The sequence below is a fragment of the Carettochelys insculpta genome, chromosome 4 (assembly GCF_033958435.1).
Source record: "Carettochelys insculpta isolate YL-2023 chromosome 4, ASM3395843v1, whole genome shotgun sequence".
NCBI classification, from domain to species: Eukaryota; Metazoa; Chordata; order Testudines; family Carettochelyidae; genus Carettochelys; species Carettochelys insculpta.
The window spans coordinates 126,566,357-126,588,662 of NC_134140.1; the positions used below are offsets into that span (position 1 = coordinate 126,566,357).

A 22,306-nucleotide genomic window follows, 5' to 3' on the forward strand; every position below is an offset into this window, starting at 1 on the left:
CGGGCCAGCTGAGGAGGAGGCCGGGGGCAGAGGGGACGGCGGCGGTTAGGGCGCCGGGGAGGAGACGAGGGGGACCAAGCTCCCCGCGGCTCGCACTGCCCCGCCCTGGGCCCAGAGGAGGGGGGCGGGAAGCGGAGCTCTACCCGCTCCGCTCTGAGGGGCCGGCGGGGGTTGGCTGCGCCCGCGCGCATGCGTCCGTTTGAGCCAGCTACGTCACAAGCTGGCGACTCTCCCCTCCGGAGGTGGGCACCGGCGGGCGGGGGGGTCCTTCCATGTGGGGCGTCGCGCGCTGAGGGCGCCATCCGCGCGGCCTGGTTAGGTGGCGCCCCGGCCCCAGCAGCGGGACCGGAGCCGGCCGGGGAGACCCCGGCAGCGTCCTCTCTGTCAGCGAGGAGCCGCCGTCGCCCTCCTCCCCGGGATGCGCGGGGGGCCTGGTCCCGGCCGGTGAGCGGCGGGCGTGGGCTAGGCTGGAGGGGGGCACCTGAGGCTGCCCGCGGGGGTGGGCGAGGCAAAAGCGGCGACGCAGCCAGGGCTGCTGAGTGTCCCGGTCCAACCTGTCAGCCCTGTGTATAATGGACAGCGGGTCGAGTCCGCGGGCGCTGCAGCGCACCCCCCGCCCGCCCCCCGGGTGCAGGCGTACAGGCCTGAGCCCCGGGGGCCCCAAACCTCACTGGTGTCAGTGAAAATAAAGCGAAAGGGGGGTCCCGCTCCCCGTGCTGGGCTGTGCAGCTCCGCTCCCCGAGGCGCCCTGTGCGCTGCAGCCAACACAGGGCCTGAGGGGGTAGGATCAGCACCTGGGCGTCGGCTGAGTGATCCCTGCCGGGGCGCTGCACTAGCTGCACGTCACCACCCTTCTCGTCTCCAGCTTGTACGATGTCACCACCCCGGCCTAGTCAGAGATGTGATTCTGTGCTCCCTTCCCCCTCCTTGTGTAAACGCGGTTGGTAAGAAAGTTGTGTCTGGCAGTATCGCAGGGAGGGGAGCTGCTTGGAAGAGGGTGATGCTTGGCTACCTAAAAGTGTCGTCGTAGCTGCCAAATGTTGGGTCACTGGACACGTTTCTACCTATGAAATAAGTTGTATAAGTGATCCAGAAAATTTTATTTTGTTTTTCAGGCATGGTGTCACAGAGATCAGATGCCTTGAGTATACTTCGGTATTCCGTTCTGTCTTGCCTTAGCTGCTGGCTGGGACGTTACCACCATGCATCAGAAGCTTCTGAAGAGTGCCCATTACATCGAGCTCGGAAGCTACCAGTACTGGCCTGTACTGGTACCTCGGGGAATCCGCTTGTATACCTATGAGCAGATTCCTGTGTTCCTTAAGGACAATCCATATATTACAGATGGCTACAGGGCTTATCTCCCTTCTAGGCTGTGTTTAAAAAGGTAACAAATCAGTTGGGATGTTAAAAGCAAGAGTCATGTTTTTTCTACACCTTAGAATGTTTGCTTAGAACCAAGATCATCAGTTCTACACACCATTTTTTGAATATCTGATATTGTTTTTCTTTTTCCTTTTAGTTTGTTTATTTTGTCCAATGAGACAGTAAACATCTGGAGTCACTTACTGGGCTTTTTCCTTTTCTTCACTCTGGGCATATATGACATGACTTCTGTATTACCTTCAGCCAGCGCCTCTAGAGAAGATTTTGTTATCTGTTCTATTTGCCTCTTCTGTTTTCAAGTAAGTCTTTTCACAAACTAGTTTTGAAATGTGTAGGAGTTTTTAAAAAATACTAATAAAATGTTAAAGTAGCATTCCAGTGCTGTATACTCCATGTTTCTCAATAGTGGGTCTTCCTGATTATGTATAAGCTAGATTGGTGAGCCTTGCTTGTATCCCATTCTTTATTCCTTCAGTAACTTTTTAAAAGAAGGAACATTTGAAATATAGAAAACTCCTTGGGAGAGATGAATTTTTCCACACAATCTGTGCTCCTCAAGAAAATAATTATCCATACTACAGAAAACTGATTCCTAGTAGGTACATCAAGTTGTATCATCACCTGCATTTACTGACAAAAATACTGTAATTGTAATTTTTGTGCATTTTGATTCATACAGAACCCCTTGTAGGTTAAAATTCAGATACCACATATTCATTATTCTTTTCTGTGGCGGTCTAATTAGGATTAAAATGTGGTGACGACATTGGCAATTTAAAAAAATAGGACGAGAGTACTATTTTCTGAAATGGCTCAGACATGTATTTGGAAGCTGCTGTGTTTAAGCTGAACATCTGAATTCAGTTTGGCACAGAGATTAACCTGTAATATTTTCCTTAAAAGTCAAGTTACAGTGAAAAATACATAGATTTTGAATAATTTTTCATGTGTGCTGTTAACTCAAGATTGAAACTCAGAACTGTCACTTCAATCTTTAATGTGTCCATCCTGGTTTGAAGCATGTGTGACGTGCAACATTGCAGACCCTTGGAACCCCTACAATGGTTGGGCATAGTGCTATGAGCAGAAGATAGAAATTGAAATCTATTCAAGCCTCAGGCTATTTGTGGTGGTGGTCAAGCTTGAGGAATTTAATATGAAGTCTCTGCACTGATGAATAACTGATAATGTGTGAGGAGGAGCAAGCATCTGTGAAGTTGCTGTAGTAATATACAGAAATTGTGGACAGTTGCTGAAATGAGATCCTTCCATGGATTCCTGATCCTTCACTACTTCGTTGTCAGTGATTTGTGCTTCAGGTTACATGGAAGGGTCACAGACTACAGATGTTACATGCAGCTGTCATTATACGTATCATAGAACTGGAAGGGACCTCCAGAGGTCATGTAGTCTAGTCTCTTGCACTCACAGCAGGGCTTGTCACCATCCCTGACACCTTTTTTTCAGTTTTTGGTTTGGCAACCACTTCTGTGCAATCAGCAGCAGTAAAACCAGCTGGATTCCAGTTCGTTTCATTCTGCTCTATCAGATTGGCATAGACACAGACTCTGTCCTCCTAGAGATGGAAGAAAGATATTTTTCCTCACTAGCCTAAAGAAGAGGCGTGTGAACTGAAATGTGTCAGAGGGACACATCCCACCCTTTTTTCTAGCAGGTTCAAATGTATCAGTTGCTTATTTGCCAAAATCCTTATAAAATATGGGCTCCCCAAATGAGCAAAGACAAGCCAACAGTTGCTCTTCCCATCAGCTCAGATTTGAATAAAGTGATTAGGAAGGGTGTTGTCCATTTACCCTGTTAGTGATTCCCTCATTGTAGACATTTCTATGTAGTAGATGTCTGGTAAATGTTTAAAACCATGGCTGTTGAAGACCACTTGGGGAATACCTTTGTCCAGGTGTGTGTGTATGTGTGTCTCTCCCCCTTCACACAAAATCTTTTAAAAAGAAAAAATGAGGAAGGGTGAAATTGTGTTCCCAACATACAGCATAAGTGAACTGCATGTTGACTGTGTGTGGTATGGTGGAGTCTTCTCTCTCTCCCATTTGCAGAATGGCTTTAAAAGCTGGATACTATAGCTGCATCTGTGGTCCCATATCTTTTCCCTCATCCCTGTATGGTGTGGTTTGGCCAGCGGATTCAGTAGGTGCTCACCCAAACCACCTGTCTGCCCTGAAGCACAAGTAGCTCCTGCAGAACCATGCTCTTCTCTGTGGAGACTTGCCCTGTTGATTTGCATATCTTCCTACTCCCCAGCTTCACATTGATTGATTGACCTGCCAATTAAGCCTTTTGTACCCAAGGCTGGGCAGGACTTGTAATTTTTTTTTCCTTAACTTCTCTTGACTCTTTTCTGAGTAGCTTGGTTTGGCTTCACCTGGCTATTTCGGTATTCGTAGGAAGCATTTCCTGACATCTGAAGTAGTGTGAAATACGTAAAAGTACCAAGGGTTAATTGTGCTGGCAAATTCATAGATTGACCCCAATGCTTTTTCTGCTTTGCTTTTTATGTAGCCATACACAGGCTTTGAAGAAGTTAACATGGATTTGTTTGAATATTTTGTAGGTCTGTATGCTTTGCTCAGTAGGATATCATCTTTTCTGCTGTCATCGCTCAGAGAAGACTAGCCGTAGATGGATGGCATTAGATTATGCAGGAATTTCCATTGGGATCTTGGGCTGCTACGTATCAGGAGTGTTTTATGCATTTTACTGTAATAATGTAAGGTTTTTTTTAATATGTGTGTGTGTGTATATATTTATATATAATATATGCTTTGTATGCAGCAAGTGAACACTTCACTCTGACTTGTATGGCCTCACTCATACTCCCAGCAAGAAGTTAGTGGCACAACATACGAGCAGCGCACAATGAACTGAGTAGCAATCGAAACTGGATCTTTCAAATTTTAGTATAGCTTTCCCATGACAAATGACTGATTGCATGATCTGTTATGGGAGATCCTTAAAACCTGGGTTTTATTGCTTCCAGAATTGAACACCTCAAGTTGTCTCTGACATGACCACATGATTTGGAATAATTCAGCCTTACTGATCTACTGGCTGACGCATGTTATTTGAATTGGCAAAAACAAGGTTGGTTTCCTACCTAACCCAAATTGCTGGTTATTACTGTAAATAAATGAGATTTTGGAAGGCCTGATGGAATGCAAGGATCCAGGAGCCTGGAAGTGCCTGAGGACTGGGAAAGGACAGGAAATGGAATTAGGCAAGAAAGGAGAATGGTTGAGAAGTTAGGCCAACAACTGCTTTTTTTCTAGTTTATATTAATTTTATACAGGCAGAAGTTTAGGGAAAATTACTGCTTTCCAATGGACCTTCCAGAATAGTGGTGGTGAGGATGGCCTAGACTCTGCCTTCTCTGACTGGGTGTGTACAGGGTGGGGGAATGTAGTTTCCCACCAAAATCTGATTTTTTCCTTATCCAAGGTAGGCTTGTACAACTTGATAGTTTGCTAAACTAGATAATACCATATCTACTGTATGTGAATCTGGCAGTAGAACCAGTCAGATCAGTGCAGGAGCAAACTTAAGACTCATTTTAGGCAATGCAGTAGCTTATGCAATTTTGTATGCAGGGAAAAGTGTGTGGAAGAAACAGACTTCACTGCATTTGATTTCTGTTTATCTTTGTACATTTTCTACCAATATTGTTACCTTCACCAAAGCAGGAAAAAAAATACATCAGCTTTTCTCTTTTCCCTTTCCCAGTACTGGCGTCAGGTATACTTGATCACTGTGCTTGCTATGATCCTTGCAGTGTTCTTTGCTCAGATTCATCCCAGCTACCTCACTCAGCAGTGGCACAGACTGCGCTCCATCATCTTTTGCTCCGTGTCTGGATATGGCGTCATCCCTACTATCCACTGGGTTTGGCTCAATGGGGGAGTTGGTGCATCTATTGTGCAGGTAAGCTAAGAAGCAGACAAGTTTCCTCTGGCTTTCTCCCCATTTTTGTCGTAGAAGCGTGAAATCAATGGCTATTAAGTGGCTTTACCTAATTCTGGGTTTAATATTCAAAGTTCTTGATGTGAAACTTAAAACAAAATGTATCAATTAAAGCTGACTTACAACAAAACATACTATTGACACCTGCCTAGTCAGAAGAAAAAAGTATATAATAGGGCACACCCCATGTTCCCTTTAATTTTTCCAATCCATGTGCAGAGTAATTTTTTTGTGCACTGAAGCTTGTGTGGCTTTGCACCACCAGTAGAAATACCTGCTGCAGGAGCTCTGCTAATCAACTGGGTGGCATTTAAATTTATCCTAGGTGGCCACCCAAGTGCTCAGCCTACGGGGAACCCTGTGCAGAACTGTGACCCTAGATACACATCAATAGGACACAACCACCTGTGTTATTGCCTCACTCTAGATGAGTGGGGTGTGCCCAGTCAACACAGCCTAATGCGAAATAGTAGCCTGGATCAGGTAGTACTGGTACAGATTACATCTCTTGCTTTCACTCCCCACCGTGGCCAACCCCCCCACCACCAAAAGAAAAAGTGGCATAGGTAGGGGCCAGATTCTGACTGTAGCCTTTTCCCAGGGCAGAGCCCCTTACTTGGTGTTTGTAGCAAAGCCAGAGGTGAGCCTTATATAGACACGCACCTTTAAGTTACCTACAGAAGAGTAACTTCATACAATAGGAATGTTAGCAGTTATAGAATGGCTAGGAATGTTGTCTGTCATTGTTACCCAACCCTGAAAAGAAAGGAATATGGCAGGGTGAATGAGGGAAATACTTATCTTAAAGTAAAACAAGGAGGTATAGGGTTTATATAATGAACTAGACACAGATCAGAATCTACTAGGATACTAATCTATGCAGGTTCTTGTTCTGGCCCCTTAATAGACTTTAGAATAGGTCCATACTTACAGTTGGGAAGTAGACAAATATTTTGAAGCATTATTGCCTGGATATTCAAAATACTTCAGTGCATATGTCCATTTTATGAAGTTTGTTCCCATATGTCTAAAATGAGAGTGTTGCTTTTGGCAGCAAGAGACTGTGGTAACAGGGACTTTAAGAAAAGAATGTACTATTAACGTATAAATTGCTTTCCACTGAAGTGTCTTGCTTTTAATGTCTGGCGTTTAATAGCCTTGTAAGATTATGTCTCACACGATCAGCGATTCTAAGATGATTTAGTAATGTTTTTTTTTCCCACACTACCCTTTACTGTGTTACTATCTCCAAAAGGAACTTCCATTTTTACCACATTCTTACTAAGGGAAATTCTCCACTGTAAAGTTATGGTGACAAACCTACAGAAATCTGTTCTTAGGTAGCCTGTGACTATATTAAAAAAAAATACATATGTATGTATTTAAAAGGACATCTCTTGTGGAATTTCACCTTTGCACAGAGAAGATGGAGGGTGGGGTTATTTTCAAGCACAAAGGTGGGACTAAGCTTGAACATATTAGTCTCAGGTTTTGATACTTCCTCTAGGTCTGAAGTCTGTTCAGCATTAACGGAAATAAAGTAATAAGATTTTGTCCATGCAAGGTATGCGTTATACTTGCTAGCTGGATAACTTCTGCCTCATAACATTTAATGCTAAGCATTGAAGCTTCATTTTCTTTTACAGGAGTTTGCTCCCCGGGTAATTGTGATGTACTTGATTGCTGCTGTAGCTTTTCTCTTTTACATTTCCAAAGTCCCAGAAAGATATTTTCCAGGTATGATGATCTTTTGCATTGTACTTAAGTGGTTCTGCTTTCTTTAGATGCCTTTCACGAATCCTTTGTGTGTTCTGAATTTTCATTAACAAATCATTAATGCGTGTATAAAATTGGAAGAATACAAATAAATAAAATCCTATAAAGGAGAGTCAGTAGCCAAACAATCTCGATTTAACCTGTACAATACGATTACTTGGTATTGTACATGCTTAACAGTTCATCCACTTGTGGCTGGTGATTGAGGATTATTCTCATAACAAACCACAGCAGGTTTGGGAGGCTAACTCACTTCTCCGTATAAAGTCCTAGCTCCAGAGCTTGTTTTTTCCCTTAGAGTGATGATCACCTTCACCTCTCACTGATGGCTATCACTTTCCCAGTTCTAAATGAGGAATAATTACCTGTGTCCGTTAAATGTTTGGAGATCCTTTGATACTTAGTGTAAGGAGCTGTTGGGTTACAGTGTTTTCCAGCTAGTATGTGTGTTTGTACTAGACTAGGACATTGTCAAAGGATTGATGTGCACTGGCTGCTCTGCTCTTTAAGGGAAAAATGTCAAATTACACCTATAGCTAAACTACTTGTGTAATTGTTTTATATGATAAAAGCACGTCCCATAAACTACTGCTGTAACATCTAAATGCCAGCTGGAGAGGAAACTCATCACCAGTGCATTCCTTTTGGGGCTCGGTGTGGTACAGCAGACTCTCCTGAGCTAGCACCTCCTGCTGACAGCTGCTCTAGCCCTGGGGTGATCTCCCCCTGGGCTCTCATCTGGTTACCTTCGGTCTCACCTCTTCCAGGTTAAATGAAGAATCCAGTAAACTCGGACATAACTCTGAACCCCTTCCCTGGCTCTGCAAGGTTATCCTCCTGCTCTTGTGCAGAGCAGCGAGTCCCAGGACTTTTCACAGTGGCTTGGCTCCAGATAAGTCCTTTCCATATCAGGGTGTGTTCATACCAACTTTCCTATTGGACTGATAGAGGAACCTAAGTCTTCCTCCTGCTCTGGGCTCCTGTCCAGAGATCTTGTGGCAAGCAGCTGTGGTCTACTCCCTGTGCTGCCTCAATAGATTTGTCCATTGGCCTTCCCTCAGGCCCCTACTTACAGCCCCCAGCCTACTGTATGTCTGCTCTTCCAGCTCTTTCCTCCACTCTCCAACAGCCAGAGAAGAACTGTAGCGTGTCTTCCCTTCTCTCACTGCAGCATCTTTCTCATCTTGACTTCCTCTCTTTATGCTTACGACCCCCCTGTGGTTCATCTTCATGTGGGCCTGGCCCAGCTTCCAGGTGCAGCCAAGTGCCCTAATTGTGGTCGGTCTCCGGTTAGCTGCCATGACGTGTGAGACACCTACACTGTCACAATCAGAACTGGGGTTCAGTTGTTACTGCTGTACATAAACAATGGAAAATGGATCTTTATCCCAAAGAGCATGCTACAAGTGAGGAAGGTGGTATCGCTGACAGAAGGGAGAATACCATAAGACAACAATTACGGCTAGCATACCGAGCAGCAGTCACAGCACCTCAGCTGTCTACTCACCTGTGTTCTGTAGGCACCACAGGAAGAGAGTGATTAAAGGAAGTGGGGTTGTGGATTTTTATGCAGAGAGGCACACTCACAATGAAAAGAGCTTGGCTGTTGCAAATGGCACATCCTTTCATTAAGGGGAGTATGAATGTGGGGATGTTGCAGAGAATACCAACACCATAATAGAAATAAAGTTGTACATGTATTGAAACTTGCAAGAAATTCCTGGGAAAAGGTTCAACATTTTATTGTAACAATGATAGCGTTCCTAATGTCGTATTCCATTGTGGTGGGTACTAAGAGCCACTCGTACTTTTTAATTAACATTAGAAAAAGGACCTTGTTAACTTCCATGGGAGTGGAATGGGGTCTTCGAGGAGGCTTGTGAGCATCCAATCTTTTGCTACTTCTCTAGTCCTTGGGCTAAATCATTGGGCTTCCATTTACTAACTCTAGTAGGTCTGGATATTAAATGCCAGTTAGGTCCATATTTTCCAATTAAATGTGCTCATGTACTTCATGCCTGCTTAAATACCCAGTGTGCCCCTGCCTATGGTGTATCTGTACACTTTGGAGAATTGCTTGTGGGCACCTGGATTTATAGCCACCCGCACATCTGCATTGATACAAACCCCGGCTGTAAATTTGGGTACCAGTATAAACTAGGAGTTTGCACTGGTTGCTGAAAACCCTATTTTAGATGAGCCCTTGTATGATGAAGTGGCCAGGGGACTTGCAGTTATGTAATCTGAGCATACACTTCAAGCCTTTGAATTTATTTTTCACTTAAAGCTGGCCCAGAGGTATGCTATATTTTCTCTTCAGTGCATGCATGTTTATCAGAAGTCATTCACATGTATGAAAGCTTCAGCCCTCAGAGGAGAGCTGCCCTTGCACAGTAGTTATATTGATTGTTGTAATATAGACAATCTCTTTGCTTTTTCCAACAGGACAATTAAACTACCTCGGCTCTAGTCACCAAGTTTGGCATATCCTTGCCGTGCTAATGTTGTATTGGTGGCATCAATCTACAGTGTATATCATGCAATACAGACACAGCAAGCCCTGTCCTGACTACATTACACATTTATGAATGAAGGTATAGTGGCCCTATATGCATGGAAACTGGAAGATATGTGGGGGTGTGAGGTCTGATCATCTTGCTTTAACTGAGCTGGTCACAAGATTCCGTTCTCATTCTTTCCTTATTTGCACTAATGCTCCAGGACAGAATCGCAGAGTAGCACTTTGTATACGTGAAGTAGATCACTTGAAGAGTTATGGAATATTCTACACACAGCTGAAGTGTCAGATGCGATGCTTCAGAAGAGCTGGTGTGTGTGTTTTCTCCATCACTTTTACATAGGCATAGGGGAAGCGGCCACTAAAATTAAATTTGACAGCTGAAATTATACATATATTTTGTCCAAATTATCTGCTTGCATGTACCACTGTAAATTGGGTCAAACTCCATTGTAGCTAGGAGAGTTACTCAGTTGTAAAACAAGGATAAGACAGAGGAGACTCAGATCTGTTTATGACATCCTAGTTAGAGGGATGCTAACTACTGTTTAGACCCAAACTTTAATTTACAATCTGCTAGGAAAAATCCTGCATGATCTCATTAGTGAAAAGTCTGTCTATAATTTTTTCCAGAACTCATAATAACATACCTATACTTTCTCCCCTAAAAATAAAAGCAAATGTGTAATGGTACTGGTAAATGTAAAAGGAAAGGGACCAGACCACTCAAGGTACAGATGTGCTCTGGCATGATGCAGTGCTGTCTTGCAAGTAAGCAAAGACAGATAGGTTAAATGTAGCTCCATTCAAAGCAGAGAAGGACTTTGTGTACTTTCCGCATTTGAAAACCGCTATTGGCAAAGGCACTAAGTGCTGAAAGGATAAAGCACACTGGTAAAAATTATAAATAGAAAACATTTTAGTGCTATCTGGGACATGAGTATATTGTCTTACCTGTATTCTATCTCTAAGTGCACTTTTAAGTTAGTAAGAGTGGGAAAGGACAGGACAGTTGTCTGCATTGTTATACAGCTTGAAACGCTCTCATCCAACAACATCCCTCATTCGGCAGGACCACCACAGATGTTGCTGGACCAGAGAGCTACAACAGTGCAGCTGAAGCAGAGCCCTGCTGGTGGCAGGGAGCCCCGCTGGCAGCTTGCTCTGGGGAGCCTCAAGGCAGGAAGTCAGGTCAGGGAGGCTCACTAGAGGGAGACCAGCTGGAGTTGGGGAGCCCCACTGTGGGAAGCCCAGCCCGAGCTGGGGAGCTCTGCAAGGAGGCCTCCCTGGCAGGAGCTGAGGGGGAGCCCTGCAGTTGCAGGGGTCTTTAGCCAGTACCAGGGGAAGAGCCTGGCATCAGTGGAGCCCCCCGCCCCCACCCCTTCCCCAATGAAGCTTGAGGGCAGGTAACAGCCAGGAGAGGGGCCTGGCCCGTGGGCTGGCTGACCACCCTCCCCTCCCGAAGGGTGCTGTACAAGGGAGATTCAGCCTGTATTAGAGCTCTTTCTAGACTACTTGCTCACCCATGACTCTAATGCTAAGTATGGCCATGAGAACATTGCATTCCTCTGTCTTTGCAGTCTGATATGACATTTCTCTTCCTGAAGAAATCCCAGCTGTCTGTCCAACATGACATTTCTCTACCTTAGAAAACAGTACTTTTATTAAACTGGGCATTGAGATAAATTATGACACACTTACTCTTGCTGAGTAACAACTGACTCCTTCCATAATCACTCTGAAATCAGTGGCAACATGCACAGATTACAGTGCTGCCCTGTGAGAGAGAGGGTGACGGCATGGGCCCATCGTACATCTGAGAACAGATGATCAGTTTTGTGCTGTCACTGACACCCTTCTTTTCACTCCCTTTTGTTACTTCTCCCATATTTGTCCATCTTTGTGTGTAAAAAAAGAAAAAAAGGTAGACTTGATGGCTTAGGCTGATTAAACTTGTCTCACTTTCTTTTTCAGAGTTCTCTTACTGCAACAGAAGTTGGCTAGGAATGTCTAGTCCTTAGTTGGCTGCTGAATTTCAAAGCCATGCACTGAGGCAACTGCTCTCTTATTTTCTGGACTGTTTCCACTTGTTGGGATGACAACCAACAGAACATTATTTTGAGACAACCACTGCATGGGTCTATACATGACTCATATTCACCTCAACCACTGTACATTCTGCTGCAAAGCTGAGAACAACTGTACAGGTCTTTCTGCAGTGAGGTGATGTAATACGACCACGTAAAAACAGTACATGAATCATTACATTCCTTCTTCTGACTGGTAAAACAGGAAAAGTAGCAATGTGTATTCTTGGTTGAATATCAAATGACTGTCTCCTTGATTTGAACTTCACACCCAAACCTCATTAAAAAGCGTAAACTGAAGAAACTTGGCCTAAACAGCATGCTTTGAAAGCTCTTGTCAAAAATGGTTTTATGGGACCTGATCTTAGACCCTTTCAAATCCATATGGTGTGATGTACCTTATAGACTGACTATCTGATTGTTGTGTTCATGCTATGCTATTGTTATATTTAAAGCTGAATTCATGGAATTTTTTGTTTAGACTGTTTTGAGCTTTCAATCTCCGTCCACTGTGTTTCGTTATCAGGAACTTAAAATTAATTACTAATTTGTGTCATTGAGCTTTTGAGTTTCACTCAAGCATTTAGGTGACTTCGTGCTTGTGAAAATTTTACTCTTGAAATACTATGTCAAGACTATCCAACAATGGTTGGCTTAAGATTTTTAACCAGTTGTGGTCAATAGACTGTAGTATTACACTTAATGTACATTGCAGCAGTTTACACTAATAATTGGTCCTGTATTAGTCTAATATAAATAATCCAAATTAACTGTCCACAAAAATAATCCAGATCTAAAGAGCAAATATGGCCTTCTGGTGAAGCTAAACAAATGCATCACCGTGTGCTTTTACCACCGTCTAGCCTATCTTAAACACGTCTGTTGCCATAAGTTTTTAGTAGCTATTAATAAAAGGAGACTCAGTATTTGCTTCTAAATTTGTCTCCCCCAGTTTGAATCTTGGTTTTAAAAAGTGCAGTTTATTTTAAATTTTGCCTTGAAAAACTTCAAAAGAATGTTGCTTGTAAATACAGAAAGCATCTGGATTTCTGCATTCCAACAAGATACCTTAAAGTCCTGAACAGTTGTGCTGGCCTGGTGCCAGGATTGGAAGGTTTTCATTTATGATACAGAGATATCCATGTATACAGTCTCTGAAACTGGGATGGAAACTCTTGTGCTTGTATGGAAGTAAAAATCTTAAATAGCTGCTGGGGGATAATTACTTGTGTTTACATTCATGTTAACAGTTGCATTAAATGCTGCTGGCTAACGTGATAAATGTTAGAATCAGTGTTTCTCTTTTAAGTTTCTTTTCTAGCAGTTACCAGTAGGTTGGTAGATCTGATTACGCTACAGTAACAGTCCAATGTGAGCCTGACATGTTTGCTGATTGTCAGGGAAGCACTGTTGTAATTATGTCCTTCAGTGCTTTAGTTGCTTCAGCGTGGATGGGATGATTTTACAAAGGACATGGCCCTGTGAAAGGAACCAGTTTTCTCTACAGTTAAGTTGAAATCTCTGTTTGGGGAAGGACTATCCGGAGTCATGTTTAGAATTAATAGAAACATTCAGCCTAATGCTGACACATGGTCTCTGAAAACGTCAGCCACATGTTTGGCTACAAGTGGGGTGGAGTGAAGGGGAGCCATGCAGAAGAAACAAGTTCTCAGGATTTTTTCCCATCTTATTATATTTTGCTCTTAGCTTGGTAACAGAGACAGAAGGAAAATACTATGAATTTCAAAGAAGGTCTTTGACAGTGGCCATGTTGTGGATCGAGATGGTGATTTCTTACAGTAGGTACAGCTACTGTAAAGCCTTTGAACACTTACTTATGCCTGTGACTGAGAATATGACACTGGAAGTTTTGTACTAGTATGTTTGAGTATGTATTTATTGTAAAATTATAGATTGAGTCTAACCATGCAGAGTTCCTTGGCGTTTTAAACAAAATTAGCTTCAAAATGACTTTTGTTAGCATTTAATACCACTTTTTGGACCGCTGCCCAAACCTCTGAGCCTTTCAGTGCAAACATCTCACCTTATTTATTTTTTTTAACTTGTCTGCAAAACAAGTTTAAAGTGCACTAATGATTACTACTGACGCCTGACTAGAGATGTGTATGCTCTCTCAGATGTCATGTACAAAATTTAAACATGCAATTATCTGTGGTTGGTGGCTGCGTTTTGATTTCTTTCGTTTGCTAGTTCATTTTTAAGCACTTTTTCTATAAATACTGTACCATTTTTTCAACCACTGGCTAAGGAAATTCCAAGTCATGTTGTGTTTCAATTACATGGAGTGCGATTTATCAAGCTGCATGACTAAATGTGTAAATATCTAAGCTGTAAATAAATTTGAGTTTACTGAATGTGTATGTAAGAACTCAATATTTCCCACAAGAGTAAAGTAAAGGGGATGCTACTCTCCCACGCCACAACCTCCAGTTTCTCCACTGCTACTTTCTACAATACAGTTGGGCAACTTGAAAACTGAATATTTGAGGATAATGTAAAATGTAATATCAACATGAATGACATGGATACTGTTCTAGGGGTCTCATTTATTCTACCACATCCTTTAAACAGTCACAATTTCCAGGCTAGTGCATGAAAATACAGATGTACTCAATGTTCTTACCTGCAACATTGAGATGCAGTGTGCTCCAGAGTAGACAGGGCTTTGTTTGCGTCATACAAGTGCTGATCTTTGCACTTTATGGAAATTTTGATTCTTGGCACCTGCGTAACTTGTAACATTTGCCTTCCCTTTCCGAGCCTCGTGGACCAAGCAAAAGATGTTATCACACCCTATAACAAAACAAAAAGCAGTCGAGTAGCACTTTAAAGACTAGCAAAATAGTTTATTAGGTGAGCTTTCATGGGACAGACCCACTTCTTCAGACCATAGCCAGACCAGAACAGACCTCAATCCTACTGATCGCTATACTTATCTACACCCTTCTAGTTTCCATCCTGCACATGTGACTAGATCCATTGTTTACAGTCAAGCTCTTAGGTACAATCGCATTTGCTCTGATCCAACTGACAGAGACCAAAAACTACAAGAACTTTACCAAATATTCATAAACCTGAATTACCCACCAGGAGAAGTAAAAAAACAAATCAACAGGGCCAGATGAATACCCAGAGCCCAGCTACTCCAAGATCGGCCCAAAAAAGCCAAGAACAGAACACCCCTGGTCATCACCTACAGCTCCCAACTCAGACCACTGCAACGAATTATTAAAGACCTACAACCTATGCTTAATCAGGATGCTACACTCCAGAAGGCCCTGGGTGACATGCCTGTTCTCTCGTACAGACAACCTCCCAACCTCATGAGGATCCTCACTAAACAACCACAGTCTATACCCCAGGAACACCAGTCCTGGAACCTTTCTCCGCAACAAAGCTCGGTGCCAGCTTTGTCCACATATCTTCTCTGGAAATACCATCACTGGACCTAACCAGGTTACTCACAGAATCATGGGCACTTTCTCATGCTCCTCGACTAACATCATATATGCCATCATGTGCCAACAATGCCCAGATGCTTTGTATATTGGACAGACTTCTAACTCCCTTAGACAAAGGGTCAACGGGTACAAAACAGACATCAAAACACTCCAGATCCACGAACCAGTTAGTCAACATTTTAATGGAATGAGGCATTCTGTCAATGACCTAAAGGTATGTGTGTTACTGAAGAAGAATTATCGCACCATTCTGGAAAGAGAAGCAGCCGAGCGGGCTTTTATATTCAAATTCGGCACGTTAACATATGGTTTAAATCGTGATGGGAACTTTCTGAGTCACTATAGGGGCTCGTCTGCATACTTGGCTCAATCTAATTCTTGACCTACCCCTCCACTCTCTGATTTGCTCACCTTGATTATCTTTTTCTGATTTGTCCTCCTTGCTTACTGTTTTTGGTTCTCTGTGCCTTAAATATTGAGTCTGTTCTGCTCTGGCTATGGTCTGAAGAAGTGGGTCTGTCCCACAAAAGCTCACCTAATAAACTATTTTGCTAGTCTTTAAGTGCTACTTGACTGCTTTTTGTTTTGATAGTGTATAGACTAGCATGGCTTCCTCTCTGTTACCCTATAACAAGAACTCCAGTGATTCAGGAAGCAGGTGGAGTGGGGAAGGAATCTGATTGTGTCAGATACTGAAAAAGAGGTGCAGTTTAGCCACTTCCAATCCCAGCTATCAACTACTTCCAACAAGACAAAAGTATCTGAATGTTCTGCATTATTATCAGAGAGAGAAATTATATGAGCGTACAGACTGTACCTCTCTCATCCAGCACTCCCAGGACCTGACCAGTGCCAGACGAGAGAATTTGCAGGACCATGGAAGGTCAATATTGTCTAGCAGCAAGTGCCAACACTTCCACTGCTCACGGGGCTCTTAAACATTTAGTGGTAAATAACAGTAAAAGAACAGCATAGAACCCTGAGAGCCAGGACTGGTGGCTGGAAACAAACTTTATGGGACCACAGGAAAGCTGGCCAAATCCATACGTGGTTGTCCGGCTAACTAAAATCATGCTGGATTACAGATATTGCTGGACAAGAGAGTTCCTGATTAGAGAAGGTCAACCTGTACTACCACTAAGCAGTCTGAGCCACTATTTATTGTGGGTGGAATTGGCACCTCAGTTGGAAGATGAGTGGGCAACAAAGGAATGGAAAGTTTCTTACCTATAACCTCCTTTCTGCCAGCAGCGTCTCCCACAATTCTGAATGCTGCTGCTGCTGCTGCTGGTCTCTGAAGCTTCAGGGAGGCCATTCAGCATTGTGGCTCTACCTGCTTTGGTCATGCTTGTTCTGCCGCTGCTTGCTGCCAGATGAATTATTCTGAGGCTCTTCCTAGAGTATATGTAGTCTTCATGGAAGCTGGAGGGTGGAGAGGGGATTACAGTTTCAGCCCTCTCAGATTTGAGAATCTAGGTCTCCTTGAACAATGATGAGTTAAACAAATTACCATCACCTATTCTCATGTTATTTTCTGAACCACCTTCCCCCAATATTGAAAAGTGGGAAAATTCAAAAAGTAGATCCTGTGGCCAGTTGTCTGATAGGGTATCTGTCTCCATGGCTCTGGGCTCCATCTTCCACGTGAAGGGTAGGGAAGTAACTTCATAGGTTATGAGCTGCAAAAGCCATTTACAATATGCCTGGCATTGCTCACCTGTTTAATGAAACATGAGTAAACGTTGACTAATTGAAGGAGACAATATGAAGGCAAGGAAAAAACTAAGTGGGTAATGAAATAATTTGTACTGCTCATGGGAGTTACATGGTAATTAACATAACCATTTTAGCACCATTCATAATTGGAGGTCAGCGGCCTGGCGTCCTAATTGAAGTACATTATTCAAAACAATCTTGTACAGTGTCAGATTTCATGGACTTTTTTTTTTACTATATTTGTCAATGTTGGATCCTTACTTGGATTAGATAACTAGATTATGAGATTAGCTAACTAGGGGAGAGTGTATTTAATAGGTTACTTGGGAGACATCAGCTACAATACCCAAGATCTGTGTTACCTACTGGTATCACACAACACCACTAACCTGTAGAGCATTGCACACTGCTTGTTGTTTCTGCGATGTTTTTCACATCACTGTTCCCATGTGTGGTCACAATAGTTCAGCCCACTTCAGTGTAACAGAGAGGGTAGCCGCTTTCCACCTGGTGTAGTTTACCAGCTGGTGACAGCCATCAGTAAGGCTAACGTATAATATGAATGGGCGGTATTTTGTCGAACAAGTTACAAGAACTTTAGATCTGAAGGCCTCGCTTCTAAAGTCAGTATTCCAAAACTAATAACTCATGTAGCAGCACATGCCTATCAGACTAAAAGGGCTAAACTGCAACAGCAGACGGGAAGAGAGTTAGTAGTGGCCAGTAATAAAACCGGCTGTGCGGGAAATTTAAAACCATACAGTAACAGCATTAGTAATATGCATTCATTAGTCCAATTAGCCTTATATAACGCATGTCGTCCTTATATCTGTGGGTATTATACGTTACAGTAAGCCCTGGATTTAATGGACTAATGTGGGGGAGGGGTGTCCGTTGAACATGAGGGTTTACTGCCCCCCCATGTTCTCCCAGCCCCCCCCCCCCAAAAAAAAAAAAAAAAAAGCCTGCAACTCAGCAGAACCACCGCTGCTGGAGCCCACCACTGCGGCTGGAGCTGCTGGACCTGCCGTGCAGCGGGACGGTCCCTGCTCCGTGGCTGGAGCTGCCCAGAGCGGAGCCACTGCCGGCGTTGCCACGCACGCCTCCCACAGGGGTGGGCCGTGTATGAGTGCCATCTGCCCACCTACACGCCCCCACCTCTGGTGGGAGGAGCACGTGACGGCTCTGGCAGTGGCGCTCCAGGTCGTGCTGGAGGGTTTGGCAGCTGCAAGTGGTGGCCCTTTTTGCAGGGGGTGCAGGGCAGGATTTAGGATTTTATAGGCACTGTTAAGCAGACTTCAGGAACAACTGGGGCGGGGTGGTGGTGGATGTCTGTTGTGCCCAAACTCCACTAAATCAGGGTCCATATAATTGTGGGGTTACTGTATAGCCATTGTATTTCACTGTATCTATTCTGTACTCACACTGGGGCTCAGTAATACTACACCTCTCAACTAAAGTCCTGGCTCCAACATTGCCAGGCCCACTGCTTGGGACTAAAAAGGAAAAAGGAAATTATTCACAGATCGGAACCGTGCAGGCCAATGGGTGGGGGAGGGTATGAACACATGGATACTCAAGTAAAATGGCCAAGAAACAGTTCAGCTGACTGGGTCATTTTCATTCATGCACTATGCTTTGCCAGGGTGATAGATGAAACACCCTCCCCAGAAAGAGGCACAGAGGAGAGGAATGTAGGCCCTGCTGGATCCCCAGACTCAGCAGAGACAATATGAGCCAAAACGGACCATCAGCTAACAAATCACCCACTTCCTAACATAAGACGATGGCACAGGAACACAGAGCTCTGCTAACACTCAGGAGGGGATGACAGGCTAGCGGATGAGGATGTTCTGTTTGACCTAATAGGTACAAGCTGTAAAGGGAGTAGCTAACAGCTGGTGTCTGATAGACAGCTTGTAGCCATGCATAAAAGGAGAAGCCGCAGGCAGGGCTAATTTGTACCGGCCTAGAGGAGGACGCTGTCAAGTGAGCCACTACGTTATCTCAGGCGTACATGACTTTGCATACCTGTAACCATTGAACCAGGGCGCCAAGAGCTTGCCTTGACACTAAACTTGGCTCAGTGCCTTTGCCACTGAACCAAGCCAGTGTCTTTCTTACTGATTAATATCAAGGTCTGCTAAATTAAGAAGCCGCACTTCCAAGACCAGCAGCATTAATATCACCAGGCAGTACCTGGAGGTGTTGTCCATTCACCTGCTAAGCCATCTGCCTTGGTTCTGATCTCCTGTCATGTGGAACTCAGAGAGAAAGGAAGAACTGTTCCACCCTCCTCATTATTTCCATTGTGTCCACATGTTGCCCCGTCTATTCTGCATTAGTTATATGCACACTTAAAAAAAAATCCCAGGTAACATTTTGAGGTTTGATAGAGTCTCGTCCCAAGACCAGTCCCAGAATTACTAGAATTCCTATTTAACTGGGAACCCCCATTTCACCACTCACATTTTAATTTACACAATTAACAAAGTTACAAATACTTCAACCCAACAAGGGAGGTAGACAGAGTATGGCCTGAACTGAGCATCCACATACTCACACACTCCCTTGCAGAACAACCGAAGCGTTAGCTACCATCTTCAACTTCCCTATCATCACCATCACCAGTGGTAATTATGGCATCTCCTAAGAAGAACAGCCTGTGATACACAGAATATATTGACAAGTAGCAGAGAGGTCGCTGAGTTAGCCTGTATCTTCAAAAACAACAAGAAGTCCTGTGGCACCTTATGGACTAACAGATATTTTGGAGCATAAGCTCTCATGGGCACATACCCGCTTCGTCAGACGTCTGACAAAATGGGTCTTTGCCCACGAAAGCTTGTGCTCCAAAATATCTCTTAGTCTATAAGGTGCCACAGAACTTCTTGTTGTTACACAATATATTTATGCCAGTATGCCTAATGCATATTCAGTAGATTTTTCAGACCCTTTTCCTTATTTGTAGTTCCTTACCCAACTAATGTTTGGATGCTCCTCTCTGATAGGTTATTACCTTTTAACCTCAAAATTTTAACATATATGTCAATTAGTTACTATGGCATTCTTGTGGCAAGACATCTGCTGATGTCCCTAATTTAAAAATACCACAAGTCCGTACAAACTAGCATTTTGTGGTTACCTGTCAGTAGTTCAATCATTCCATCTTGTGATGCCTTATGATTTAGGGTTAGTTTCGGTTAGCTACGTCTGCTAAAGTTTTTCAGGCCTGCCTTATGCCTTCACTGGTTCCAGTAAGATGCAGGTGTTGGGGCCTCTAGGTTCACTGCATTAGCTATGGCCCTAGACCTACAGACTGCACACAGGTAGCATCAGATTTCTTGTTCCTCATGGCTGTTTTAAATAGGTTACCACAGGGTTATTGTCTGACTGAAGACAATGGATTGACCAAAACTGTAAGGAGTTGAACATCTGTATTGGAACCAGTACTTGTGTGAATCATGTACCTAAGGGTTGTATGTATTTTTAAGGTACTGGAGAAGGGCAATGAATTGTCTACCCAAGGTTACACTTGGTATTTCCGTGCATTCCCAGGAATGATCCCACACCTTCAGAAAAGCTGATCTGGAACGGGGGTAAAATTCCTGGAACTTCTGAAATTTCTCTGACAAAAGGTAGATCTTTGCTGCCAAGGCGTCTATCCTCCTCCCTCCACTGGAGTTTATTCTCATGGACAGGAACAAGGAACTTTTCTTGGCATTGATGATGAAACCATGCACCTGAAGGCATCTTAAGATTGAAAATGTTGAAACCTCTGTGAGCATGAGAAGCAAAAGGAGCACCCATGTCTGAAAACTGGTCTGGACTCATTGCTGGGGACACTTGGTGAGGCAGGGAAAGACTGTTTGGATTTTGATGCAGCCAGCCACCCCTTGCCTTCTCCAGTTTTTCTCCAAAAAAGAGGAAGCCTGTAAATTTGGCAAAGACTTGGACTTGCTGTGAGTACGCGTGCAACTTCCAGGGAAGATGATATGAACCGTGCCTGGCTAGTAAGCTGAAAGTCATGGCTTAGGCCAAGAACTGCACTCTGAGGTGTCTGCTACACACACACTGGCAAAGGAAGGGCTTTCTTTAAAATGGAGCCAGGGTCAGGGTGATCTCTGTCTCCATGAACTTTGAGATCTTCCAGTCAGGAGAGAGATGCTCCTGCAAAGCAGGTATCTATCAGAAATACTTTGGTGCTGGAGGTGGCTTTAAAGGCCTTTTTGAAAGTGGCCTCCAGCTTTCTGGTGTCCTTAAGGTTGAACTTTCCCTCTCAAGGAACCACCACCACTGTTGGTGAGGGACCCTACAATGTTGTCTACCTTCAGTACCTCAGCAACAGGGCCCTCCAGCTCTTGAACATCTCAGAGGCTGAGGTTGTTGGTGTTGCTGCATTTGCCCTGATCAGGCTTGTTCCATTCACCTCTACTCACTTCCTCAAAGGAGTGCAGGGGTATTGCAGCCTCAGGAGAGCAGGGAGGGGTGAAATTTACCATGAGTGTTATTTGCAGAAGACTGTTCCAGTAGAATTTGAATCACAGAAAACCTTGTTCAGCTTGAAGTTTCTTGGGCGGGGAGGAACCTTTGCTGCATTCCCTTTCCACCCAACCCTCTGCTCATTTGGCTTCAGAGCTACATAACTCACCTTCCTCGACGGAGCAGGCTGCATCTCCTCAGTCTTATGAGCTTTTCTCCTCCCCCTCCTCAATTTTTCAACCTGTGTGTGTGTGTGTTGGGAATAAAGAAACTGCTGTGGCTTTGGTGAGGTGTTTTGCAGTTTGCCTTCCTCAGAGTCTAAAGCCCTCCTGCAAGGTCTGCCTCTGAAACCTCCCCAGGAGGTCCCATTCTTCTCCCCACCTCCTCAGGGTACTGACAGCAGACAACGCCAGGTGCTTGGGAGAGAGTGAGAGGAGAAGGCATTCACTGAGTGATCCATCCTCTGTTGTTCACCCCAGCTTCTGGCGATCAAACGTTAGGAATGCCCAGATCATGGGTTACCATCCCTGACCATCTTGGCCACTGATGGACCTGTCCTTCTTAAATTTAGCTAACTAATTTCACTGAACTTACACTCTCTGGCAAGGCTAAAGCCTAAACTATGTCAATTCATGTTGCTTTTGAATTCTTGGTCATTGCGTCCCTACCTGGAAATATGATCAAAATTAATTTGCCTGTTTTCCCTTAAAGGCGATCGATCAGAGATGAGTCTTACCCATGAACGCTCATTACCTCAAACACGTGTTAGTCTTTAAGGAGCTAGAGGACTGCTTGATATTGGTGAAGCTGCAGACTAAGACAGTGACCCTCAGAGTCAATTAAACTTTAATTTGAGCTTTGGGTCCATC

General features: G+C 43.9%; 1 protein-coding gene and 1 long non-coding RNA gene across 3 annotated transcripts; one reads left to right on the top strand and one right to left on the bottom strand.

Moving 5' to 3' along the window:
- Positions 1–287: 287 nt before the first annotated feature.
- PAQR3 (progestin and adipoQ receptor family member 3) lies at positions 288–14,402 on the top strand. 2 transcript variants are annotated; one of them, XM_074993749.1, is made up of 8 exons: positions 288–444; positions 1,116–1,387; positions 1,523–1,685; positions 3,974–4,129; positions 5,140–5,337; positions 7,023–7,113; positions 9,598–9,746; positions 11,645–14,402. In XM_074993749.1, exons 2-7 carry the CDS (start codon positions 1,203–1,205, stop codon positions 9,738–9,740), a joined length of 936 nt encoding a protein of 311 aa, XP_074849850.1. In that variant the 5' UTR covers positions 288–444; positions 1,116–1,202; the 3' UTR covers positions 9,741–9,746; positions 11,645–14,402. The 2 variants fall into 2 exon arrangements, with proteins under 2 accessions (XP_074849850.1, XP_074849851.1); XM_074993750.1 differs by lacking the exon at positions 3,974–4,129.
- LOC142012832 (uncharacterized) lies at positions 9,761–16,536 on the bottom strand. The gene is made up of 3 exons (XR_012645483.1): positions 16,467–16,536; positions 14,402–14,571; positions 9,761–10,031 (listed from the first exon to the last, which is right to left on the bottom strand). It is a non-coding gene; the product is annotated as an uncharacterized LOC142012832 (long non-coding RNA).
- Between the last annotated feature and the right edge of the window lie 5,770 nt (positions 16,537–22,306).